Source organism: Aspergillus versicolor (genome assembly GCF_001890125.1).
Source record: "Aspergillus versicolor CBS 583.65 unplaced genomic scaffold ASPVEscaffold_7, whole genome shotgun sequence".
Lineage (NCBI taxonomy): Eukaryota > Fungi > Ascomycota > Eurotiomycetes > Eurotiales > Aspergillaceae > Aspergillus > Aspergillus versicolor.
In genome coordinates this window covers 121,138-144,812 of record NW_024467530.1, presented here as the reverse complement: position 1 = coordinate 144,812, position 23,675 = coordinate 121,138, and the positions used below count along the sequence as shown (strand labels likewise).

At 52.5% G+C, this 23,675-nt stretch overlaps 11 protein-coding genes across 11 annotated transcripts; 4 read left to right on the top strand and 7 right to left on the bottom strand.

Moving 5' to 3' along the window:
• Nucleotides 1-43: 43 nt before the first annotated feature.
• ASPVEDRAFT_30390 (Zn(II)2Cys6 transcription factor) lies at nt 44-2,225 on the bottom strand (the record flags this gene model as incomplete). Its single annotated transcript, XM_040810353.1, has 4 exons — nt 44-478; nt 533-935; nt 986-1,414; nt 1,462-2,225. 4 exons carry the CDS (start codon nt 2,223-2,225, stop codon nt 44-46), a joined length of 2,031 nt encoding a protein of 676 aa, XP_040669665.1.
• Nucleotides 2,226-2,630: 405 nt separating this feature from the next.
• On the bottom strand, nt 2,631-5,171 carry ASPVEDRAFT_891096 (uncharacterized protein; the record flags this gene model as incomplete). Its single annotated transcript, XM_040818511.1, has 1 exon — nt 2,631-5,171. The coding sequence occupies exon 1, from the start codon at nt 4,863-4,865 to the stop codon at nt 2,631-2,633; it is 2,235 nt and encodes a 744-aa protein (XP_040669664.1). The 5' UTR covers nt 4,866-5,171.
• A 684-nt stretch (nt 5,172-5,855) lies between these two features.
• Nucleotides 5,856-7,243, bottom strand: ASPVEDRAFT_85324 (uncharacterized protein; the record flags this gene model as incomplete). The annotated part of the gene is made up of 2 exons (XM_040817680.1): nt 5,856-6,302; nt 6,386-7,243. 2 exons carry the CDS (start codon nt 7,241-7,243, stop codon nt 5,856-5,858), a joined length of 1,305 nt encoding a protein of 434 aa, XP_040669663.1.
• Nucleotides 7,244-7,884: 641 nt separating this feature from the next.
• On the top strand, nt 7,885-9,907 carry ASPVEDRAFT_891090 (uncharacterized protein). The gene is made up of 6 exons (XM_040818510.1): nt 7,885-8,121; nt 8,183-8,452; nt 8,523-8,781; nt 8,839-9,102; nt 9,170-9,577; nt 9,656-9,907. Exons 1-6 carry the CDS (start codon nt 8,021-8,023, stop codon nt 9,875-9,877), a joined length of 1,524 nt encoding a protein of 507 aa, XP_040669662.1. The 5' UTR covers nt 7,885-8,020; the 3' UTR covers nt 9,878-9,907.
• Nucleotides 9,908-10,174: 267 nt separating this feature from the next.
• On the top strand, nt 10,175-12,068 carry ASPVEDRAFT_135038 (uncharacterized protein; the record flags this gene model as incomplete). Its single annotated transcript, XM_040807187.1, has 5 exons — nt 10,175-10,444; nt 10,493-10,904; nt 10,987-11,601; nt 11,683-11,871; nt 11,947-12,068. The coding sequence occupies 5 exons, from the start codon at nt 10,175-10,177 to the stop codon at nt 12,066-12,068; spliced, it is 1,608 nt and encodes a 535-aa protein (XP_040669661.1).
• A 1,087-nt stretch (nt 12,069-13,155) lies between these two features.
• Nucleotides 13,156-15,643, bottom strand: ASPVEDRAFT_43387 (FAD-dependent oxidoreductase). Its single transcript, XM_040812809.1, has 3 exons — nt 14,043-15,643; nt 13,677-13,962; nt 13,156-13,598 (listed from the first exon to the last, which is right to left on the bottom strand). The coding sequence occupies exons 1-3, from the start codon at nt 15,223-15,225 to the stop codon at nt 13,286-13,288; spliced, it is 1,782 nt and encodes a 593-aa protein (XP_040669660.1). The 5' UTR covers nt 15,226-15,643; the 3' UTR covers nt 13,156-13,285.
• On the bottom strand, nt 15,263-16,657 carry ASPVEDRAFT_43386 (SDR family NAD(P)-dependent oxidoreductase). Its single transcript, XM_040812808.1, has 4 exons — nt 16,382-16,657; nt 15,971-16,258; nt 15,577-15,856; nt 15,263-15,516 (listed from the first exon to the last, which is right to left on the bottom strand). The coding sequence occupies exons 1-4, from the start codon at nt 16,496-16,498 to the stop codon at nt 15,341-15,343; spliced, it is 861 nt and encodes a 286-aa protein (XP_040669659.1). The 5' UTR covers nt 16,499-16,657; the 3' UTR covers nt 15,263-15,340.
• Nucleotides 16,658-16,952: 295 nt separating this feature from the next.
• On the top strand, nt 16,953-18,330 carry ASPVEDRAFT_136437 (uncharacterized protein; the record flags this gene model as incomplete). The annotated part of the gene is made up of 3 exons (XM_040807294.1): nt 16,953-17,243; nt 17,307-17,686; nt 17,775-18,330. 3 exons carry the CDS (start codon nt 16,953-16,955, stop codon nt 18,328-18,330), a joined length of 1,227 nt encoding a protein of 408 aa, XP_040669658.1.
• A 119-nt stretch (nt 18,331-18,449) lies between these two features.
• ASPVEDRAFT_136464 (FAD-dependent oxidoreductase) lies at nt 18,450-20,309 on the bottom strand (the record flags this gene model as incomplete). The annotated part of the gene is made up of 3 exons (XM_040807297.1): nt 18,450-18,744; nt 18,816-19,089; nt 19,139-20,309. 3 exons carry the CDS (start codon nt 20,307-20,309, stop codon nt 18,450-18,452), a joined length of 1,740 nt encoding a protein of 579 aa, XP_040669657.1.
• A 137-nt stretch (nt 20,310-20,446) lies between these two features.
• Nucleotides 20,447-21,349, bottom strand: ASPVEDRAFT_135111 (UbiA family prenyltransferase; the record flags this gene model as incomplete). Its single annotated transcript, XM_040807195.1, has 1 exon — nt 20,447-21,349. One exon carries the CDS (start codon nt 21,347-21,349, stop codon nt 20,447-20,449), a length of 903 nt encoding a protein of 300 aa, XP_040669656.1.
• Nucleotides 21,350-21,529: 180 nt separating this feature from the next.
• Nucleotides 21,530-23,359, top strand: ASPVEDRAFT_136407 (cytochrome P450; the record flags this gene model as incomplete). Its single annotated transcript, XM_040807287.1, has 5 exons — nt 21,530-22,028; nt 22,083-22,429; nt 22,495-22,894; nt 22,966-23,067; nt 23,157-23,359. The coding sequence occupies 5 exons, from the start codon at nt 21,530-21,532 to the stop codon at nt 23,357-23,359; spliced, it is 1,551 nt and encodes a 516-aa protein (XP_040669655.1).
• Between the last annotated feature and the right edge of the window lie 316 nt (nt 23,360-23,675).

The following is a 23,675-nucleotide window of genomic DNA, read 5'->3' as shown; positions in this document are numbered from 1 at the left end:
CGATTCTACAGGATCAGCGGCATACTGGTTTCCTTTGCACGGGCTACCACATTACGGCAAGGTCACTAGTCAAAGGTTGAGGTTGAGGCCAACCAGGGAGGCTTTGCGAAAGACCATCCGCACCACCCTCAAAGGCAAGCGCAGTTCCATATACCTCGGAGTAAGTGAGTGGTGCGTACAAAATGCTGTTAATATTCTCAATGGACAAGGTTTCAGTGGCGGTTGGTGTGGTCTCCTGGTTCATTAGCTGCGGCGCCCAGCCACCTTGGGTCCATTTCAGCGCCTCCAGTCGTAGCTCCTCCAGCACCAGGCAGTAGCGAGACAGCAGTGAGTCACTTGGCGTTATACGGGAAAGATGATTCTGGCATCGAATCGCGGCATCTAAGTACACCTGGTAGGTGTCTGGGGATGTCGAGCCTACCAAAATCGGATATACGTACAGCACGACCGCAGCCGAGAAGCCATAATAGCATGTACCCTATACGCTCCTGCATTAGGGTGTGATGATTAAGTGTGCGGCAGGTGAGCTTACCCAGAAGGAGCGAAACATTACTTTGGACTGGAACATGGCCTCTACCTGCTCGATTATGCGTAATGCTGCAACTAGACATTCGCTCACCATACTTTCCATCTCCGCGTGGGTTGCATTCTCATATCTGCCCTGCTGTATCAGAGCGAACTTGCGTAATAGGATAGGACGATGCATAAGAACGATGGCGTGCCAGTACGAGATGTTCAGCACATCTTGCTGTCGCTGGAATATCGGGATCAAGGGGATATATTCCTGGTGGTCGGTCGACAGAAACTGCGGAACGGTATCACGCCAGTCCTTGAGTATTTGTGAGTAATTTGCTGCTAAGCTGCATTGCTTAGAGATGGACATGGGGCGTATTGAATAAAGATCCTTTAATATCCTGCTCACGATACAATGCATCCTGTATGTTCTTAGCGCAATGCAGTCAAACCGCCATTCGGGGTGACTAACTTGTAGTATGCTACTGGAGCAAGCATGACAGAGTGACCCTGTGGCTGCTGTGAGCTCCTCCGTTGTTCAACTAATAGATCTTCGTCATTCGCGCCGCACGGCCATTCCTGGTCGATATCATCATCGTGGAAAACCCGGGGCCGCCCAAAGGTTATGCTGAGATGATTATCCAAACAGTACGCGCTCCAAAATGTTCTCCGCTGACAGTCCTGGTCAACAGGGCGTCGATGCAATGCTGGGGACTGCTTGCGGTGCAGACCGAGCACCAGGGCAAGGCGGGCAGCAGACCCAAACAGCTCCCAGCAATGATTCAGGCGAGACCGCGAAAGGAGCCAGAAACACTGACAGAGGCGCGCTTGAACCGTGACAAGGCTAATGGTATTCTTGCCTTTGGAAAGCTGGTAATCGGCCGCCAGAAAATATCGTATACTTCTTACAATTACCTCCGTCCAATGAGAAGAAATTAGACCACAAACCTTCTATCATCATCCACCGTGTTCGGATCTTCGGCCATATGCTCCTGTGCCATTGCAAATATCATCCAGAGGGCAGCTCGCCTGGCGGGGCCATCATCACCACCCTTCATCCAGCCCATGGTCTCGCAGAACTCTCGGCGCCATGCCTCGACGGTTGGCCTGTGAAAAAAACGGTCGATGGGCATAGTGAAGTTGAAGAATCTGTCTACAAGCCGCACTGTTTCTTCGCTGGAGACCATGACGGACGGGATGGGGTCAAAATCGGGAAGAGGGACATCGCCAAACGTAAAGTTGGACGAGGCGTGGCGGTTCTGTTGCAAACGGCTTTGGACTCGCGCAAGGAAAGACACGCCGGAGGCTGGACCGATATAATGGCCTTGGAGGTCTGTTACAGTCCCCGGGGACGCCCGAGACGGCAGGTCGCCTGTGGGAGCGCGACCGGCTTCGTCGGAGACCTCTCCATGTTCGGAGTGCCGGTTTGCTTCATCCAAGAGACCCGGCGAATGCACGGCCCGTTCGTCATGCGATGGCCATGCGTTACTCTGCTGTGCCTGCACGACTGGAGGCGGCCTCCTCCCGCGGTTGTAGGGGGCTGCATACGCACAGGTTGTCGCTGCTCGTTCGCAGGTGTCGCAGGGCTTGGTACCGCTGCATCGAATCTTTCTCTTCTTGCATCGGTCGCATGCGCGTGAGATGCGAACACGCGGAGGACCCCACGGGCGCTGCTCAGCGTCCGATACAGAATTCGCACGGTGGCTGCTCATTCTGGACGATGACATTGGATATCCGACGGAAACACGGAAATGCGGAGGAAACGACCCTTTTACATCACTAAACGGCGCAATCTGCTTGTCAGATGATGGACACTCTCAACGTTGTTGCGGGATATTCGGTACATGGAAACGGAAAACGGAAAGCAGAAAGTAGGACTGTCTCATCCTGAACAAAGTAGTTCGTGTTAGAAACCAATTACTACGGAGAGAGTGGGAACGGGGAAACTCCGGCCACCGCTGGTGGCAACACGAGTGTCTTTATTCCCGTATCTATTGGCAGCTAATTCGTTGAAACCCGGCGATAATCCAATTTAGCATTGGTTCCTCTGGTGCCTGATTTACATACACAATAGGTACACACAGGTTCAAGTTGCAACGCCGGTACGTCCATCGTATTCACTCCTGGAGGAGAACGCGGATGGCGATATAAGCGCCAATGTTGAAACTTGTGCTGTTGTCGCCCTCGCTATACTCAACTTGCTCGTCGACTTCCCACTTGCCGCTCTCATAGGAGCCTGTCTCAATCGACTTGTCCTCCTGTCCTCCCAGCCCGTTTAACTTGTAGGTCGCCTCCCCAGTGCTCAACACCACCAGCTCGGTTTCGGACTTCGCGACAGCGATGCCGACGGAAGTTTCTTGATTTTCCGGGTTGTATGCGACATCGACGTCGCCAAACTTGAACGGCTCGATGTCGCCATCAAGCAATGGGTTGAGGTAGGCGAGTTTGTCTCCGCCAGCACCAACGGGTCGCCGAGTTGCCAGGTCGCTCGACACCTTCAGCAGTAGTTTGTTGGTTTTGATCACGTCGTAGACGTAGTCGCCCCGTTTGACGGGGTTCTTGTAGTCGTCATTGTCCCCCGGAATGTACAAGCCAAAGTCGTCCGAGCTGTAGAGATCATAGACGTTGTACAGCCCCCCGCCAGCAAGTGTGGCCAGCAATAGGTTCGCAGCGTTATCGACGGCGCCCGAGTTCTCCATGACCATGGGCAAGTTCAGGCCGGCTGGATAGTTCTTCTCCTTGCCATTGATGTCAATCGCCTCGTGGCCAAACTTGAAAAGGGTTCGCTCTTCTTCCTCGTACGGGTCCAAGCCAATGAAATCCAGGCTAGTGCCCCCGTCCTCCCTCCTTTCTTCGTTGTAACTGACGGTGTTGGCATCAACATGTCTGACATCGTTAGATCTGGTCCAGACCGGGTAGTCCGATTCTTTGACAGCGTTGGCAAGGTTGATCATGAACTCCCAAAGCGTGCGGTCAATAAAATCTTGCTCGGAGGCAAAATCGTCAAACGTCCCCCATGTATCAGGGTTGTGCCACGGCTCGAATGCACTCCCATGAAGCTGAAAGACGCCAGGTTCGTTCGCCACATCAACACCAATAAGAGTTCTCCTGTTCTCGTTCTTCTCGTCCCGGGCTGCGACGTGGTTGAGCATGGATTTGATAGCCTTTTTCTCCTTTTTTCGGGTATCGAGGTCATTCTTGTCCATTAGAAACCAATAGATGCCGTATGCCGGATCGTCCTGCTTCTTGAACTTTACTATGTGGTCCTCCGAGCCGTCTTCTGGGATTTCCTCCAACTTGGTGTTTTGTAGGATGTAATGCGGCACCCGGTTGTCCATCGTAACGCCAGTGGAATCCGACCCGAACCATACAATCTCAAACTTGAGCCCAAATTCTTCGCTCCATTCAAGCATCTTGTCGAGGTACGTCCAGTCATACTCGTCCTCATTGGACAGCACAAGCTGTGGTGGAAAGGCTGTGTCTGTGCCATTGATACTGGCGCCGATCGCATTCTCGCCAGCACCGTCAGAGGAGGCTTGAAGAATGAAGCTGGCAGTCTTATCTGAAGCATGGTCGATAATAAAGTCTGATACATCAAAATCATAGTATCCCTGTTCCGAGATTATGTCCCAGGAAGGGCTCTGAGCAACCAGGAAGTAGTCTTGATCTTTCTCCCCAGTGACTTCATCACCGCTGTGATTAGGAGCCCCAGAGTTCCAGGTTATTTCAGACGCTTCCCAGCTGTTATTGGTGATCCCATATAGATTGGCAGAGAAGTTCTCTCCATTTATGGGGTCTGAGTTGACATGGACACGGATCTTAGCGGCATGGACAGCATCAAATGGATATTCAGAGTAGTCGAACTTCAAGTACGTGAGCTGCTTGTCCTCGTCGGACCCCTCTTTATAACCAAACTTCAACGAGTCCTCGGAGGCGAAGTTCGAGTCTTGCTCGCTCCCACCCTGGATATAGGTTCCTTCAGATGCGTTGAACGCCTTGTCCGGCTGGATGTCTATCCAGCGGACCTGGGAGTTCACCACGGTGAATCCGGCTTCTGCAGCCTTCTGGAAGAGCCTTCGATTATCCTCATCCGTCAACCCCCAAACATCTTCGGTCTTATCAACGCGAATCTGCACCCCGTTGTAGAAAAACGGCTCACCCTCGACGGTGAGGACGAGACGATCGTACTTGTCTTGGCTCGTGTCGATAGACGAGATAGGCGTTTTGCTTGGCTCCGATGGCTTGAGGTCCGGATCAATGGCTTGGGCGTTCACATTGGAGAGACTGACGGCCCCAAACGCAACGCAAAGCGCTAGAGCAGTAGCTCGCCGGATGATATTATGCACACCCATGCTGGAAGTGAAATACAGGAAAACAAGTGATAAGGTTCAGTTGTCTGCTTCTTCGCACTTTTCCTTGTTGACGTTCGACGTGTGTTCTCCTCCTCTGCCTCTTGCCTGGGCATTATATGTATACCTCAGCGAAGATCCATAGAAAACAGCTTGCTAGCAATTACCCGGAGGACCCCGTGTGGGAGGTACGCTCTCCATTTCGCCGACATCCTTAACACGGAAGAACAATGGAACAGAGAGAATGGTGATGCAGACCAATTCCCTCACGTCTGATTGTACAGAGTTGGCCACGGAAATGGATAAATTTTGGCACAGCGGCCGGGGATCGGCAACAGCCATGCAGTGTATCCCCAGAATTCGACCCCAGATGGCGCTAGCCACCTGCGCCAAAGTAAAAAGATGCAGTGGGGTTGGAACCTCGAGTTATCCGTTTTCCGATAATCCTTCGCCGTGTGGGTTATTTTGCCGAAATTGAACCACTTCAAACCGTCCATGCGTGCTCCGCCAACCAGAGGAGTCAACGGGGCGGTGGTCTATAACAACCAGAGCCCCCGAAAGGGCCTATACCGATAGCATTTGATATCTTTGCAGTAGTAACTTAGGTGAAAGTAATTAATAAGGCCCTAAACACGCTGCCAACCACACTGAGACCAGTAACAACAGCAGCACCTCCATTATCTGCATCCCTCCCCTTGAGCATCTAGCTTGTTTATGGTGCTTTCATGGCTAGGTCCAAGCAACGAAGACAAAATGTAATGTCACAATTCGAAGGCGGGTAGTGAAGAGCAGAGGAAAGAAGCAACCAAGGCTAATAAGATACTATTACACCAATATATCGCATTAGCACATCTGAGACATTTGTTCTCATTTGGAAAGCAAGTGCCCATAAAAGATATCGAGAGTCGTGCGTTTGAATATACAATATTCAGGAGTTAAGTTGGTAGGAGGGTGGATGTGCTTGTAGAACCTTAGCCCTCAATTACCGCAGGTTTAAGCAGGAATTGGGTGCGCTGCGTGGCACAGTATGTCTCTAATGCGGGTTATAGATAGTCGACACCCGGTTTGATCTTGGATGTCCCTAATGCGACTCAAAGCTGTGCGAAAGCGCAATCTGCTTATTTTGGGAATGATCCAATCCACATGGATTAGATCTTGGGTTTCAATGCCGACCATGAAAAGCGGCAGCTGGAACGTTTCTTGCCCCCGTGCTTCCTGCTCGACGAATGCTCGGTGGGCAATGTTCATCAGGTCGGCCATGGCGGACGTGATGTGTTGTGGCGGTGGAGTCGCTGTTGGACAACCGCTCACTGTTGATCGGAAGTAGTATAGCTTCACGAAATAGAAACTACTGACTGCAGCATCCGCTGTGCGTAGGAGACAGGATATAGGTGTCGCTGAGGACCGTGATCGTGCTATGTGCAGGATGGAGCTGTACTCCTGTATAGAGCCCGTTAGCTATCATGGTACTTAGGTGCCAATAGAGCAAGAATCTTTGTGCGTTGAGGAAACGGAGAAAGTACCCTTTCTATTTCCAAAATTCCTGTCTCAATGTCCAGAACAAGTGGTTCTGCTTCCTCCGAAACCATCTGACTGAGTTCGTTCACCTTGTGGAAGAGCAACCCGACTTTGCTTCCAAGCTCCATTGCGGCAGTCGTTTCAAGATCATGCATGCCTTCGTACTCCGGATACGACTCTCCCCAATGTCGCTCCAAGATAAACCGTTGCTGAGAGAATATCTGCCAATATAGGTCCGCATTACCGAATACATGCCTCGCGAGATGGCCACCGCAACCTTCAAACGCCATCGCAATATCCTCTGATGCCAAGAACAGTGTCAATCGACCAATGAGGCCGGCTTCAGAGGATACTGATACAAGTGGGTCGTGCCAGGAAGAGGAGGCAGGGGATTTCTCATGCGACGTGATGGTACCGGCACTGAGACTGTCTAGACGGTATCGCTGAATATAGTTACGAACCGCCATGCTGAGCCGATCGACGGCCATCTTATCCGGGATATCACGACAGCTCAGCCATAAATATAGAAAAAGCCACGCACTGAGAGTGCTAAAGTGATCCGGCTCGGCGTCACGGTCCATCAGTTGAATGAGCATTTCGGAACCCTTGCGGAAGTGTGTTCTACTCACACCCATGTTGATTGCTGGGCGAGGCGACCGTCTATTTAGATCGAGGGACGAGACTGCGATGATGAAATGCATGGCCATGGGGATGTGCCAGACGGACTGGAAAATGCATGCGAACGTGGACCAGCCAGGGGTCTTCAGCAGCCGGTCTGCGATGAATCTGTCCTGGTAGTGGCCCAGAGCATGATATTCATCGCCATTAAGGACTAAGGAGTCGTCGAGAACAATACTATGCATAAGGAGGGGTTGTGAATGGAGAGGATTTCCAAAGCTTGAACCAGGGCTGCTCCAGGTTATATCCAAATCGATTGTTGATTGGGATTGTAGGGCCAGTTCACTTGGATCCTGGTCGGTTATAGAACTGCCTGAAATATCCTGGCTAGCTTGATGGATATTATTATCATCACTGACGCCTTTCGGGAGGATCCTTCTTTGCTTCTGGCCTGGTCCCCGAGGCGCCGCCAACTCGGTTCTCCTTGGTGGCCATGTACAGTGAAGCTTCAGGCGAGAACATCGCGAGCAGCTCGGAGGGCACTGGTCGCATTTTACTTTGGCCGAACGACAAGGTTCGCAGGCATTCGTCCTCGGGCGTCCTGCTCGCCTGCCTGTGCGAGCTGATTGCGAATGGCTGGCCATGCCATCAACCGTATTTTGCGACCTGACGCGTGCACGGTGACAGGTGGGAGAGCAAGACGAGGAGGGACACCCAGCTTTCAGGTTGTTGCGTGAACTGACGATATCGTCTAGCGTGGTCGTTTATTGGCTAAATTTTCCGAGGGCCAACCGGAGGGCCCCAGAATTGCTTATCTGGTTGATTAACATTGGAAGATGTTCTCGCCACCGGTCGGCGGGATCACGCCTTAGGGCTTTGGTGTTTACTTTTATCAACGATGCTGAGGACGCCAGGTGGTAGAAGAGAAGGGACATGGATAGTCCACGTACAGTCTGCTCAATATTTACATTACCATAACTGCTTACCTTGTCGCCCAATTTCATGTTCAGTTGGAAGATATCATGGAATACCATGGCCAACCAGAGAGTGCCTCGAAGCCCAACACAGCCGAAGTCTCGGTATATCCAGATGAGAAGACATTGATGCGCCGAGTCGACTGGAAGTATGAGATTGTGTCTCTGCTCAAGGCTAAGATGTTCAACTAACATACCTTTTTGCTTTAGTATCCTTCCTCTTATGACTGTTGCCTACATGCTGCAGTTTCTCGACAAGACCGCTCTAGGATATACGACAATCTTTGGAATCCGGGAATCACTGGTAATCATGCCCGCGTATGCCATGCCACGGAGATCGCTGACCAGAAATCAGAACCTCGTTGGCGATCAGTATTCATGGGCCGCGAGCGCATTCTATTTTGGGTTTATGGTCGCCAGTTACCCGGTCTCTCTATGCTTCGTCAAACTTCCAATTGGGAAATTCCTTTCCCTTACCTTGTATGTAGGGATGCAGACAGGTCACTCCCTCCTCCAGACCTTATTCTAAAGCTCATAATTGTTTCTATAGTATTTCTTGGGCCGTGGTCCTAGCCTGCCATGGCGCGACGTCCAATTTTGCCGGCCTTATGGTCGTTCGTGTGCTCCTCGGAGTTCTTGAAAGTACTATTACACCAGGACTGTCCCTGGTAACTAGTCTCTGGTATAAGCGGTCGGAGCACGCATCAAGGCATGGAATCTGGTTTGCAGGAAACAGCATTTCGTCCATTTTTGGGGGGCTGTTGACGTATGCTATCGGCCATATCAGCAACTCCGTTCAACCATGGGCGGTAATTTTGTCCCACAACACATGCCTTTGTACCCAAATGTTGACTGATAATGTGTAGTGGATATTCATCATATTCGGAATCCTCACGTTTGCATACGGGGTTGTCCTTTTGATCTTCCTACCCGACAGCCCTCGCACCGCGCGCTTTCTCTCCAAGGAGGAAAGGGAGTTCATTCACAAACGTGCCCAACAGGACACCCATACCACCGTTTCGTACAAATGGTCGAAGAGCCAATGTATCGAAGCACTGATCGACCCGAAAACCTGGCTTATCTTCATATACGCCATGGGATCATGCATCCCCAATGGCGGTGTCACAAGCGTAAGAACAGCCGTCCAACAGCGCTCCATAAACGATTAGTTACTTATCATTTATGCCCAATATCCAGTTCGGAAGTATTGTCGTGTCGGGGTTCGGATTCTCGACCTTCAACACAATCCTCGTCCAGCTCCCCATGTCGATTTTTACTCTCATATATGTAACCGCGGCTACGGTTATCACCTCCAAGCTGCGCAAATCGCGCTGCATTACCGCTGCAGTTCTTGAACTCATCAGCCTAGCGGGTTGCTTAATGGTCTCCCAGATTGACCCCCAGGATAAGCTCGCTCGACTTGGTGGAATGTGGCTTTTCCCCGCCTATTCCGCCTCGATTCCCATCATACTTAGTGTTATTGCGTCCAACGTGGCCGGGTATACGAAGAGAACTACAGTGAGCGCGGTGATGTTTCTTGGAAATTGCGCTGGCAATATCACCGGCCCTTTTCTTTTCTTTTCCGATGAAACACCTGTATACCAGGTAAGTTGAACCTATTTACTTCTCGCAGTACTATGCATTAGCTCCATCACTGGTAAAATACAAGCTAACCCTCAGTAGAGCGCATGGATCGGGATTATGATTTCACTGGCCATTGCCTTCGTAGCTCTCCTTGTATTGCGCCAACTAATGGACTTCCAAAACCGATATCGCGATCGCCAGCAAAATGTAAAGATAGACCCGGAATCTGAATCTTCTGGGGTCACTGAAACGGTGGAGGCTGTTGCATTGGATGCGGATGAGACGGACTGGGAGAACCAAAGCTTTCGATATTATTTGTAGGGGACTTGTAGTTCTAAACCTAGTCGAGTCGGGGACTTTGTTAGATGTCCATTTGATCCTTGTTGCATAGTCACCTACACTATAAAATTGCCCATTACGAGTATATAGTATAATATTGTGGGTCTCAACGCTGATATGTTGAATTTCCCGACCAGCTTATTAGGTGCCATCTGATCCAATTTTCCGATATACCGAGCGGATACCCCATGGGCCACAGTTCAAGCCACATACAAAAGGCCGCGAGAGCCCTCACCGGGGATCCTTCGTCATCACTTTCTATTATCCGCTATCGCTACTATGTCATGGGAATCAATCGCCGCTACAAAGCGCCAGGCACTCAAAGATGCCATCCCAGCCGAATGGGTGATTCCTCCAGCTCTCTTCCCGCTAGACGACCAGCTAGATGTGACCACTTTCCCTCAGGAATCTGGATTTTACACACAACATGAGATCGAGATTACCTCAACCCCCGTGCCAACGATCCTATCAAATATTGCCTCGGGGCTGTGGACATCTGAGGAGGTAACAAGGGCATTCGGCAAGGCCGCAGCGGCAGCCCAGCAACTTGTATTTCTCCCCCAGACGCAGTATAAACAATGCCTGACTAGGACATAGACAAACTGCTTATCGGAGATCTGTTTTGACAGAGCTATTGAGTGTGCGAGAGCCTTGGATACCTATTTCCAACAAACCGGCAAGACTAAGGGTCCGTTTCATGGCCTACCTATCTCTGTTAAAGATAACTTTAATCTTGTTGGCTATGATACAACCATCGGATTCACATCCCTAGTTAATCGACCGGCTACTTATAATAGTTTGATTGTTGATCTTCTTGAAGAAGGAGGTGCGGTCCTTTACTGCAAAACCAATGTCCCTACGGCAATGATGATCCCCGAGACCGTCAATAATGTCTTCGGCCGCACTGTTAACCCACTGAACCGAAGTCTCACCACGGGAGGGTCGACCGGGGGAGAAGCGGCCCTGATTGCATTTGGTGGGAGTCGAATTGGCGTTGGGACTGACATTGGTACGTATCATGACCTCCCTCCAGAATAATGTGTGATATTACAAATGTCATAAGTGGCTAATCAGGCCCTATATTACTGCAGGTGGCTCCCTTCGCATGCCCGCTGCCTGCACGGGACTATTCACCATCCGGCCCTCCCACGGGCGGTTCCCGAACTCGCAATCACGCGCCTGCCTCGAGGGCCAGGAAGCCATACGCGGAGTATGTGGCCCGATAGCGAAAACCCTCGATGAAGTTATCTTCTGGTGCCACACAATCGTAAGCCAGCAACCTTGGATCCGCGATCCAAGCAGTGTTCCCATACCGTGGCGGTCCACGGAGAAAACGAAGGAGAAGGTTCTTAAAATTGCAGTTCTCTGGGACGACGGATTCATCACACCAACACCCCCCGTTGCTCGTGCACTTAAGGAAACGGTTACTAAATTAAAGGCAGCGCATCATGAGATCGTTGACTGGCAGCCGAGTGAGCACATGGAGATACTGCTTCTAGTAAGAAATCTACTCCTTGCAGATGGAGGGACCTCTGTAAGGAAGCTCCTCGAACCTACGGGGGAGCCGTTTCGGCCAGAAATGAGAGTCAATCAGGAGGCGGAGGAAATGAGTGTTTATGACCTGTGGCAGACTCAAAGGCACCGCAATACACTCTGCAAATCATATCTGGATCGGTGGAATACCGCGGGTATTGATGCTCTTCTCTGTATGTACATATCTTGCCACCTCACGGAAACGGTCTTCTTTTTGCGCTATCTAACTAACTGTATTCTTTGTGATCTTACAGGCCCAGCAACACCATACAGCGGCGTCGAAAATGGTAAATTCGCTTACTCGGGGTATTCGTGCGTCTTCAACGTTCTCGACTACCCGGCTGTCTCCTTCCCCTGCGGTGTAAGGACCGACAAGACTATTGATATTCCATACAAAGATCATCGCCCACTCAGTGTCATGGACGCGCAGATCCAGAGCGACTGTTAGTAACCCTAGGCCTTGACTAGGATTTTGCGCTGTTGGAATAAGTACTAACCGGATTACCCCTACTGACTAGACTGCGCCGAGGCTGTTCATGGCATGCCGGTTAGTCTGCAACTGGTTGGCCGTAGGCTCGAAGAGGAGGATTTGTTGGCGATTACTGAGCGTGTACTAATGGCTACGACTGGGAAGCAATAGAACATGTAGTACAGAATCTCTGGACGTCTGGATTTGGGATAGAATATGTGTAGTTACGAGCCTTTTGGCTAGATAATTGAAGATTGGTCTTGGTCTGTACCCATCAACTCGGGTGAAAAGAGTTAATAGTATATGCTATTATTATAGACAAGCCATCTTGCAGTTCGAACTCCCACATACGACCACAGGGTGTGGAAAACAGGGCTTCCCGTCCGCTCAGCCGAACTTAAGCCACACGCCGGCTGGTTAGTAGTATGGTGGGTGACCACATGCGAATCCCAGCTGTTGTATGTTTTTGGTTTTCTTTTTTTTTATATGTTCAAAACGGTAGTGGGGACAGTGGTGGCACCAGAGGTTTTCAGTGTAGCGAATCTATTTATAGTGTTAGCCTAAAATGTGACAGAAACATGAGTGGTTTTTTATGGTCAAATAGTAAGATATATCTATTTTAATATAGGCTAGTATTCAGGACAATAAAAAGAAACAAAGAGCTAGTCTATATTTTAATGTAAATAATATAGGATATTAATCTGATATAGATAACACTGGTCTCGGTGAAACATTTATAATAGATACTTTGAGTATTATTATTCGCGTTAGAGAGTTTATACTGGCAGAGCATATATAGCTTGCATGATTTAAGCGCCATGCGGGAGATTATAGGTATACCTAAAGATATTGTAGGTTTCTCGCCTTGTACCACTGGTAGGTCCGTATATGGCTGACATATAGACCTTTTCCCCACATTTGCTAGGGCAAGCTGTCAGTAAAGCTGGGGAGTATATCTCGGGCATAAAAACAAAGGCGAGGCGAGTCATTACTGCTCTAGATATAGCCAGTAATCCCGTTACCCATCTCCAACTCCGTCTCACCTAAGAATCCTCCGATAATAGGACCCAGAGCTAGACCGATAAGGGGAGCAAGATAAAAAGCCCCAATCCCTAGCCCACTGGTCTCTGCTGGGACTATTTCCGCGTAACAGAATCTGACAGAGGCCCCAAGGTCACGAGTGTAGTTTGGTCTTCATCAACCTGGATGTTCTTGCAGTTGATGGAGTCCACAAGCCATTCAAGCGGCACGTATCGTTCAGGGTTATAGTTTGTGAGCCTATAAAGTAGGTATTATGTATCTATGCTGTAGTGTCTATGTATGATTGTATATTACCGCACTCCATACCGGCCACTTCATGGTGTTTAGGATGTGTATACAATTGAGAATCAGTTACCGCGACTGTGATATGAATCCGAACGGCACAGACTCCCATTATCCTCATTCACCCAGTCTTCGCTCCCGATCCCATTCAACGCATAGAATACACCATCCGGGTCGTATTTCCTCTTAATACCGAGCAGCTGGTCATAGTTATCGCCGTAGAAGGCGTGTTGCCAATTCGGCTGGTTCGGATCAGCCTCGTTCAGGTAGGCCCCGCCCTCCCCAGCTGGGGTAAGCTGTTCAAGTTTCGGTAGGAGCGTTTGCGTTATTAGGCTTTGACGCTCAAGGTTTAGCGGCCAGTCTGTATAAGAGAAGGGTCTGCGACATCCATTTCTGTTAGAGTGCGATTTGCTTTACAAGAGAGGCGCAAGCAGGGGAAAGGAGAAAGGGTCGTACAGGGCAACAACAGCGCTGATTGCCGCATCGCGCCAGGCGGGGTTTACGGAGTTCTCAGGGCGCTTATTTGGTTCATGGAGCGAGGCATTAACAGAAATGCCAGAGATCGCCGTATCGTTGCCGCTATCGAGGATCTCCCATATCCGCGATGTAAGACCGCCCATGTTGGTATCAAGTACAGAGCGTGGAATGAGTGTGTTTCCTCCGTGAAGGTCGGTCACATTGTACTCCGGGGTCATGGCTTCGTAACTGTCGTAGTATGTTGAAAACTCCTCAATCTGATATACTGCGGATGGATTAGCGATGGCACTGGTGTACGGATGTGGGGACGCGTGTATATAGATGTTGCGATTGGCATCAACATACAATACGATAGATTTCCCGCGTCCAATACATCGACAACCGAATCCAGGACACTGCGAAGGTCCTGGCTATTCCCACCGAGTATACTGACCGGGCTCAAGCCGAACGAATCCCTTGTGACAGACCAAGCACCGACGCCCCGAGCATCGAGCAGCGGGCCCAACTGCGCTATAAAAGTGTTCACAGCCCGACGAAAGACTTCCTCATCATCGCCGTGGGATACAGAAAAGCTCAACGCCCCCGCAACCGTCGCCACCTCCCTATAAACCGCCACCGTGACAGTAACCACAACCCCAAACACACCTCCTCCACCTCCGCTCAGCGCCCAGTACAGATCGCCATATTCCGGGTCATCAGGCGTCGCATTAACGACCTCGCCAGACGCCAGCACAACCTCCCACGCGAGCACCTGGTCCGCCGCAAGCCCGAACCGCGACGTCAACTGCCCATGCCCTCCGCCCTGGACGTATCCACCGGCGATGCCAATCGTGTCGCAATTACCCGTTGCGAGGATGTACCCCGCGGCTGAAGCGGCCTTGCGGGCTTCGAACCCTTGTACGCCGGCTCCGAGTTTCATCGCCGGGCCGGTGTACCCAGGAGCGTCGCTTTGCGAATTCGGATTGCGAGAGCGATAGTCATGGATAACCTCGATCCCTTTCATAAAATGCGTCCAGATCGCCAGACCCCCCGGCGCATTCGATTTGCCCAGATAGTCATGCCCCGTATTGCGGATCGCAAGACGGACGTTGTGTGTCCTTGCGAACGCAATCGTCTCCTGGATATCCTGCACCCCGCGCACGCGCGTTGAGTACGCGACGAATCCCGAACTGTCGCATTTACCGCCTGGCGGCGAGAATGGATTGCACGAGTTGTTGGTGAAGAAGTTGGCCATTATCGAGGCGGAGTCGGTGTAGTGGGTTTGGGTCAGGGGCCATTCCTGGCGGAGCGCGGTGCAGGTGGTTGCGTTGTATGTTCCTGCCGTGGTGTTGTGGCAGGGAGAGGCGAGGGGCGTTGTTGAGACGAGGTTCCCTTCTACAGAGCTGTTCAGCGCCGCCCATTGCTGCGTTGTGGGATAGGCGGGGGATCCAGGGAGGGAGTAGCAGAGTGGGAGGTCATTTTCGTGTGGCAGTGTTGGTCTGGCGAGAGAAGAGGAATAAAAGACCAGAGTTACAATGGGGATGAGCATGTCGTTAGGGACAATGTGTCAATCGAACTGCACAAGATGGCTCAAAGAGTTTTCAATTGCAAGCAGGATCAATCTCAGCTACAGTGAACAAGAAAATAAAGGCCAAACACCCCTACTAAGCCGGTGCAAAGGGCCAACCATTGATACCAGACGTAAGCGCCATCCCTGCCTTAATCTCGTCTGCTCGAGCCTTGAGCTCAGTCACATCCCAGTTTGCGTACACAAACCGCCCGTTCAAAAACAACGCCTCGCTGCTCGCTAACCAGAGGATAAAATCCGCCGGGAGATTTACTAACACACAGTCCAGTTAAGTCCGACCACTCTCCGCGGTTTCGAGGCGGGGAAACTCACCATTATCGAACGGAACACCATCCGTACTACCCAGCTTATCAAACATGGCCGTCTTGATCATGCCCGGGTTCAGCGCGGCAGCAAAAACATGCGGATTCTCCGCCGCGACGTACTCGATGACCTTGACTAGAGCAAGCTTCGACGCCACATAAGCCGACAGACCCGGCTGGATCGTCGGAGGGAAGACGACGCCGGAGGTCAGCCCGATGATCGACGCGTGCGCGGGATTGGCCGTTGGCAGGAAGACCTTGGCGACGATCAGGGATCCCTTGACGTTCGTCTGGGGATGCAATCAACAGACGCCATCCAATTAGCCAGCAACGGCAAGGAGCGGCAGGCATGCAAGCGGAAAGAATGAGAGGGGGGGGACGCAAGGGAAACGAGAGAAACAAACCTCAAAGGCTCCCCACCACTCAGTGAGATCTGCCTGCCTCACGTCTGAAGGGCGCGACATGAACCCTGCTGAGAGAACCAGCACATCCCAACGCCCAACTTGCGCAGCAACATGCACCACAGCCTCCTCATCAGTTACACTGACTGCATGCACTTCAGTGCGTGCGCTCGATGGTGATAGGCTGCTCTGCGTCTCCTCGAGCTTGGCTGTGTCACGTCCGAGCAGGATGATCCTTGCTGCGCTGGCATGGTTGAACGACTGCGCTGTTGCGCGCCCGATTCCACTCCCCTAGAATGTCTCGGCATGTGAGAATTCGTTTTGCTTCTTTTTCTTCTCCAGCCGTACGACGGGGAAGCAGGGAAAACAGAAGAAATGTGGTGGGTAAGATAAGACGGACGGGAGGTGTCTTACAGCTCCGGCGATGATGACCGTTTTGCCCGCGGCGCTGAGCTCGGGCCGTGTTGGAGAGATGGCAGGGTAGGATTCATTGTGCCAGGTTGCAGTCAGCGAGGGGAATGGGGGCTGCATTGTGGAGAGAAGTAACCGAAATGGAATGTGTGCTGAGCAGGGAGAGGGTGCACTGGAAAGTTGGGGGCAGAGTTCTGAATGTAATGTTATGGGAATTGGAGCAGGAAGGACAGTGTGGTTCTCCTCGGGGAGGATTTATAGCTGATCACCGCAAGTGACAGCGGAGAGATGGACCCTCCACCTCGAGCCCTTGCACGCAAATCTGACATGCAGCAAGCGACAGCTGGTCATCCGGAATGTGTCCAGTGGGATGCGCTCGGAAACCGCCAGGCAAGACCATGCTGGGGCTGATGAGGCTGCGAGACTCGAGTGACATTCCACAGTGCTCAACACTGCAGTGGAAGATCGAAATAGCCAAATAAAACACCATATGAGAACCGCATACCCTCAGTAAAGCCGTTTCAATCTCACCAACGGCTCATCGGCAACCCGCGGACCAGCCCTACAATGCAAGATGGCGTCCGAGTTCCCCGAGGGCGGCCTCTCCACACAACCAGGCCGAGCAGCGTTTATCGTGACCGTCATCTCCATCGTGTTGGTGACCATCAGTCTTGCCCTCCGCCTCTGGGCTAAATTCATCCGCCGGCGCCGCTTCATGACCCACGACTACATCTACTTTGCGGCCTATGTTATGTCCGTAGGATACTCGGCGCAGTTCCTCTACGGGATCTCCCCAAATGTCATCGGCATGCATCTGGAGGATGCGGTCCGGTTGTATCCCGATAGAGTGACGAGGGCGCTGAAGGTATGGCATTGGCCGTTCTAGCAGAGAGCACAGAAACAGCACCAACTAACCCCGTAAATCCAGATAATCGCCGCCAGCACCTTCATCTGGGCCTTCGCGACAACCCTCGTCAAACTCTCCCTGCTCTCCCTATACCTCCAACTCTTCCAATCGCAGCTCCTCTTCCGCATCCTAGCCTACATAGTCGCCACACTGAGCGCCATGCTCGCGCTGTCGGGCATTCTGCTGGGCATCCTCTTCTGTCAGCCCTTCGCGTACAACTGGGACCACACCATCCAGGGCGGCCACTGCGGCGACAGCCCGAAATTCCAGCTCTCAACCGCCATTGTGAACATGCTGCTCGACTTCTTCGTCGTCCTCCTCCCGATGCCGGTTCTCTGGAGCCTGAAGATGAGCCGCAAGAGGAAGCTCATGCTCAGTGCCATTTTTAGTCTGGGACTCTGGTTGGTCGCCTACCTACCTACCTACCTAACCTTCCTGTCACTCTTGAAAGTCTATATTACTGATCATCTGTACATCTCTCTGATCTAGTATTTGCGCAATGAACCTAACTCGCGTGATAATCGTGGTAAACCAAAACAGCGCCGACGTCACGCACGAAATCGCCCGCATCGGCCTCTTTTCCGTCCTCGAGGTCAACGTCGGGATGATCTGCGCCGCCTTGCCAACCTGCGGCCCGCTCTTCTTCAAGGATTCCGGACGCAACTCGGGTGGCGTCTTTGGCGGCGATGGGTCCGGCTCGTCCTCGGGGAAGATGAACTCGTTTATGCGGAGGAAAGTTGCCGCAGGCTTGGGTGGGGGTCGTTCGGGGAGTAGTCTAGGCAAGGAGCCGCGGGTTGGGGTTTTCACCGGGGAGACTGGGTTGAGTACCGTTGATGAGAGTAGGTATGAGTGTGAGGGCGAGGATGAAGATGAGGATGAGGATCCCCAGCGTGACGCGGAGGGCGGGGAGGATGCGGTGCCGTTGAGGGATGTTGGGGCACGGGCGAGGGCTGTTGGAGGGGACAGTAGGCAGAGTGAGAGGACAGCTTCGAATATGGAGAATGGGAACGCGATTCACATTCGGACGGATATTTATGTCGCTTGACGATTGTGTTTTGGTATACCTATATCAGCTAAGATAGTATAACCCTAACATACGACCATTGTTGTACGCAATTTTATGGCATTGTAGCAAAGCTGTTCTAGTACAAGCAAGCAGGAAGATCATGCCCGACACAGCCTTCCATCCTCCCGTTGCACCCATCGCTCACTCCCGACGGCCGTCCGCCCGTAAAAGATCTGGCCCGGGTCATACTTGCCCTTGATCTGCAGCAATCGCTCATAGTTATCGCCGTAGAAGACTTCCTGCCAGTCCGGTTGATTCCAGTCCGCCTCGTTCAGGTATGCACCCACTCGTTCTCCATCCCTCTGGGTGAGAGCCGCAACTTGCGGAATCAGCACATTTGTTATAAGCTGTTGTCTATCGATGTTGGCCTGGCGGTTGGTGTAGTTGAAGGGACTGCCACATATGTTTAGTCCGCGTATCTACGGTTCACGTGAAGAAAGAGGAGGAGGGGGGTGACTGCTTACAGGCCAATGACCAGGGATAGGCCGGCATTTCGCCACGCCGGATTGACTGCGTTGCCCGCTACAGGGCCAACGACCGCCCGGGAGACATCGATCGAGAAGCAGGAAATCGCTGGGCTGTGCTGCAGAAGTGACTGCATCACGGAGAGGAAGCCGTCTACGTCTGACTCGAGGGTTGAGCGGGGGACCAGCAGGCCGCCAACGTTGAATTCAGTGACGTTTACGGCGGTTGCTGCGGTGGATGCATGGTAGCTGGGGAAGGCGTTGGTTGCGAGGGCTTTTCTCGTTAGTTATCACGCCGCTCAGATTATTCCGAGAATACGTACTATATGCAATCCCGTCCTGATCTAGCAATGTCAATGTCGAGGCTAGATATCCTTCGAGGTCTTCCTGCTGACCCCCCGGCAAAGTCAGTGGGCCGGCGATGAACATCACCGGATCTGCAACGGTCGTGCCGGGATACAGAACCCAGAGCGCACTGCCGCCGCGATCAATCAGCGGGCGGGTATCGACAAGGAAAGTTCTGATCGTCTCCCATGAACGAGGATCGGCAGCATCAAACGAGAACATGAGAGACGCGGCGGCCGTCTCCTCCTCTGGATACATTCGCACAGTCATGCTGAGGACGACAGCATAGGCCCCCCCGCCACCACCACACAGCGCCCAGTACAGGTCTGCATTCTGCACCGGAGATGCAGTAAGGATCTCCCCTCCGGCAGTGACGACCTCCCACTCCAGAACCTGGTCAGCTGCCAGACCATACCGCGATGCCAATGGGCCATGACCACCACCCTGTGTGTATCCGCCGGCAATGCCAACGTCTGGGGAGTGGGGGGCCATAATGACATGGCCGCTTCCTGCCCTGTGCGCGGCATCCTGAGCTTCCGAGCCCTGGACGCCTGCGCCGATCCGCAGGGCGGGACCGGAGTACCAAGAGGAGCTATATTGCGGCTCATACTCAGTGAATTTAAGATGACGCGTCCAGAGAGCGACAGCGCCGGGTGCAGTCGATTTCCCCAGGTAGTCATGACCGGTGTTGCGGATCGAAAGGCGAATGTTGTGCTTGTTGGTAAACTCTATGACCTTCTGCACGTCTGCAGCGGAGGTTGCATTGACAGTGTAGGGGGCCAGTGGTCCGATTGTGCATTGACTCCTTGCAGGGAGGAATGGAGAGCAGGAAAAATTGGCCCACCAGGCTGCCATCGGCGACGAGGGGTCCTCGTAGTGGGTTGCTGGGATCGACCAGTGGGCGCGGAGGTCGGTGCATTTCGAGATGCTGGACGGGGTGTGTGTGTGACAGACACTGCCAATGGGATCGGTCGAGATCAGGTTGCCAGAGAGCGATGCATTGAGCCTGTCCCACTGGTCAGGCGAGGGCCAGCAGGGGTCACCGGGGAAGCATCGACAGCCCGTCGAGACGCGGTTTCGAGCCAGGAAATAGGCCAGGGGCAGGATCGCAAAGGAGACCAGCAACACAATCTGCGAGCGGCGGGCCATGGTGCACGGTCAGAGATGGAGGATTGCGCACGAAACAGGAAGAATGCCATCGTTTATGTACTTTTTGCAGAGTCTCACCTCCAAGGGAGACTGCTTATGTTACTCAGCAGCAAACAAAGAACAGGCCATCCAGCCAATCACAGGAGACTGCAAGCAGGCAGAGTGTACAGCACCAGCTGCCACAGACACCACACTCTCCAGGCGGCAACGTCTGCTCTTCCCCGCAAGACACACACGCCAATCCACGCCCCCAGTGCCACCACCGCCGCCGCAACGGGCGCCGGCACCTGCCAGAAGCCCGCACACACCACACTCCAGCACACCACACACCCTGCAATCCACTGGCGCGAAAGCTCGCCGACCACCAGGGGCCATGTCTTGCGGCCTCGCTTGCGGTCGCCAGCTTGATCCCTCAGGTCCTGGATCTGCATCGTCGTCGCAATTACCCCAACAATCATCGCCCGCCACTGGTATCCACGCTTCGCAAAGCTTACATTGTCGCAAGTGCCAGTGGTCGCCAGGGCAATTCGTAGCGAGCTGACAAGGTAGAGGTCGTACGCGAGCGCAATGATCAAATCACGGCACAGCTCGTCGCCGCCGTGCAGGTCGTTGTACATCCAAGTAAGGACTAAAATCAGTGCACATTCCGCCCCCACCCCCAGCAGCGAGCTGACAGTCCATACAGCGGCGACGGCGGCCAGAAGCAATTGCCTCGTCTGTGTCGGGCTGATCTGACCTCGGGGCAGCGGTCGCCACGGCTTATTCACCGCATCCTCCACCACGGATTCCGGAAGGCGCTGGTTTGCCAAGTCGAATACCAGAAGGTTGCCCCAGTTGAAGAGGAGGATGCGCGGGGATGCTTGGAGCAGGAGGCCCAGAGCGCTCGGCGCCTCGCTGCAGTCGGTCAGTGTGGGTGCCACCAGCGCTGCGAGAAGACCGAATCCAGTATTCGGCAGCACAAATGTGGAGAAGTCGCTTTCTGTAAAGGCCCAGAGTAGCGACGGGAGATCGGCCAGGCGAACGAGAGGCTGAGTTGGCATTGCGGATTGACCCAGACGAACAAGATACTGGAGCATTTGGCAGAAGACAGAGGCTGCGACCTCGTTTATATACTGACGCCAGAAACCCCGTCCGTCATAGTCACCCGGGTTCGGCATTATAAACACTTCGAAATGGGCGCCTTACCTGCGCTGTACGCAGGAGGCTTCATAGGACTTGTGATGCACATTGGAGTATTCCTTCATGGGGAATGGCACTCCAAAGCGCCGGCTATTGTTGTATCGCACTCTGTTGCTTTCCTCTCCTGCTTGGCCTTCATTCCTGCATTTGCCCTACCACTCACCGCTGGCTATCTTGTCGCACTATTCTCCAGTATCGCCATCTATCGAGCATTCTTCCATCGGTTGCACTCCTTTCCAGGGCCGTTCTGGGCGCGGACTACTAAACTGTGGCATCTCTGGAAATCACGGTCGTCTCAGAACCATTTCCTTCTCGCTGATCTACGACAAGAATACGGAGAATTCGTGCGGACAGGGCCCAGCGAGATAACAGTCTTCCACCCCCATGTGTTCTCTGCCGTCGATGGTCCTAGCAGCAAGTGTGGCAAAGCGGAATGGTATGATTTGCTATATCCATTCACAAAGTCTCTCGTGACCTCGCGAACGAAAGAAATGCATACAATACGGCGCCTGGTATGGAAGCAGGGTTTTACCTCGAAGGGTTGGTACTCCTCCTATATCGCTTGTAGTTGTTGCGGCGCACTAAGAGTAGTAGCCCTTCGCGATGGAAAGGATCAGACCCTTTCGCTCATAAAACAGCTTGACAACTGCATCCAGGCCGACATCAGGACAGGCCGAGTTTCTGAACTTTCCGACTTTGTCTACTGGTTTAGCTTTGATCGCATGGCCTCTTATGTTCTGGGACACTCATTCAACATGCTCCTGGAGCAGCAGTGGCATTACATCATCGTCCTCCTACAAAGAGCGCTCTCGATTCTTGGGCCGCTGAGTCCTACACCGTGGCTCGTCCAGCTCGCCTTTCGACTGGGGCCTCGCGTTTGGGTTATTCATGACTGGTTTACCATGATGGAGTGGTGCGGGGGCCAGCTAAAGCAGTACAAAGTATGAAGCAGCCAAGGAATATATATATATATATATATTTATTCATTTATTAACACCCGATATAGCCCGCCACAGAGGCATGCAAATCGCCGTCGCTCGCACACTATCTCCTAGAGGACATCCGGGAAAATCCAGTGCACGAATCCTGGCTTGCTGGGGACAGTCTGCTCGCTTTTGTGGCCGGCAGCGAACCAACAGCGGGAGTGCTGATCGGTCTCTTCTACGAGCTGGCCAAGAACCCAGCGCAAGCGGAGGCTATCCACCGTGAAATTACTCAACACGAGGAGAATGATGTACTGCAATGTCGCCATTTGAAAGCAGTGGTATACGAAGCCCTCCGGTTATATCCCAGTCTCCCGACCGGTGGGAATCGCAAGACGCCGCGCGACGAGGGCATAACAATTGCGGGAGTATATATCCCCCCTCAGACGACGATTGTGGCTCCAAAGTACGCTATCGGACGCTGTATGTATTTTATTTTATTTTACTTTTCCCCTTGGAAACGTATAAGTACTGATTTGAGAACCAACAAAAAGCCGAGATTTGTTTCGAGAGCCCGAACGAGTTCATCCCCGAGCGGTGGACAACAAGACCAGAAATGATACGCGATAGAGCTGGATTTGCGCCGTTTGGAGGTGGTAGGACTTCCATTTCTTCCAATTCCCCATTAATTACATCGTCCTATCCATCATAGTAGCCATATCTAACACGATCAAACCACTGTTAGGCGCCCACAGCTGCCTCGGTCGCGCGCTCGCGCTGAACGATATGTTGCTTGTCACCGCACATGTTGTCCGACGATATCGCATGCGTTTCCCCCCCGGTGAGACTGGGGATCATGTCTTCTTGGACTGGAGGGATCGGTTCACGTCCAAGTTAGGGCAACTGCGGTTAGTTTTTCAACCTCGGGAGCCAGAGGTGGAGGTGTAGAGAGCGGATTTTCTTTTTTTGCTGCCTGTTTCTTCGTTTATGGTCTACCAGGTATGAGACTGTACATATCTGGTTAAGATGAATAAAGGGTAACGAGATGTTGTTATAATTGCCTGTCTGTTGACGGCAGTAGTTGTAGAATAGTCAATATGACCCTTGGGTAGCTCGCCGTGAAAAGCCGAGATATTCCTACCACCCTTGAAACGTTAAAGCCTACAAAGCCCAATGTCCATTTCTGGTACTCTGGTGCTCGAGTCCTGCCGCCTGCTATCGGGCACCAGCCGGGGGGAGGTGACACCAACACCTCATCGTGCAG

Coding starts and splice junctions, on each gene's coding strand:
- ASPVEDRAFT_43386 (XM_040812808.1), bottom strand. CDS start 16,498: ATGCAGCCCCCATTCCCCTCGCTGACTGCAACCTGGCACAATGAATCC. Junction 16,259..16,381: donor CGGTCATCATCGCCGGAGCT/GTAAGACACCTC, acceptor GAGACATTCTAG/GGGAGTGGAATCGGGCGCGC. Junction 15,517..15,576: donor TGGTGTTCCGTTCGATAATG/GTGAGTTTCCCC, acceptor ACTGTGTGTTAG/TAAATCTCCCGGCGGATTTT.
- ASPVEDRAFT_43387 (XM_040812809.1), bottom strand. CDS start 15,225: ATGCTCATCCCCATTGTAACTCTGGTCTTTTATTCCTCTTCTCTCGCC. Junction 13,963..14,042: donor CGCGGGAAATCTATCGTATT/GTATGTTGATGC, acceptor ATCCATCCGCAG/TATATCAGATTGAGGAGTTT. Junction 13,599..13,676: donor ATCAGCGCTGTTGTTGCCCT/GTACGACCCTTT, acceptor TGGATGTCGCAG/ACCCTTCTCTTATACAGACT.
- ASPVEDRAFT_891090 (XM_040818510.1), top strand. CDS start 8,021: ATGGAATACCATGGCCAACCAGAGAGTGCCTCGAAGCCCAACACAGCC. Junction 8,122..8,182: donor ATGCGCCGAGTCGACTGGAA/GTATGAGATTGT, acceptor TTTTTGCTTTAG/TATCCTTCCTCTTATGACTG. Junction 8,782..8,838: donor ACTCCGTTCAACCATGGGCG/GTAATTTTGTCC, acceptor GATAATGTGTAG/TGGATATTCATCATATTCGG.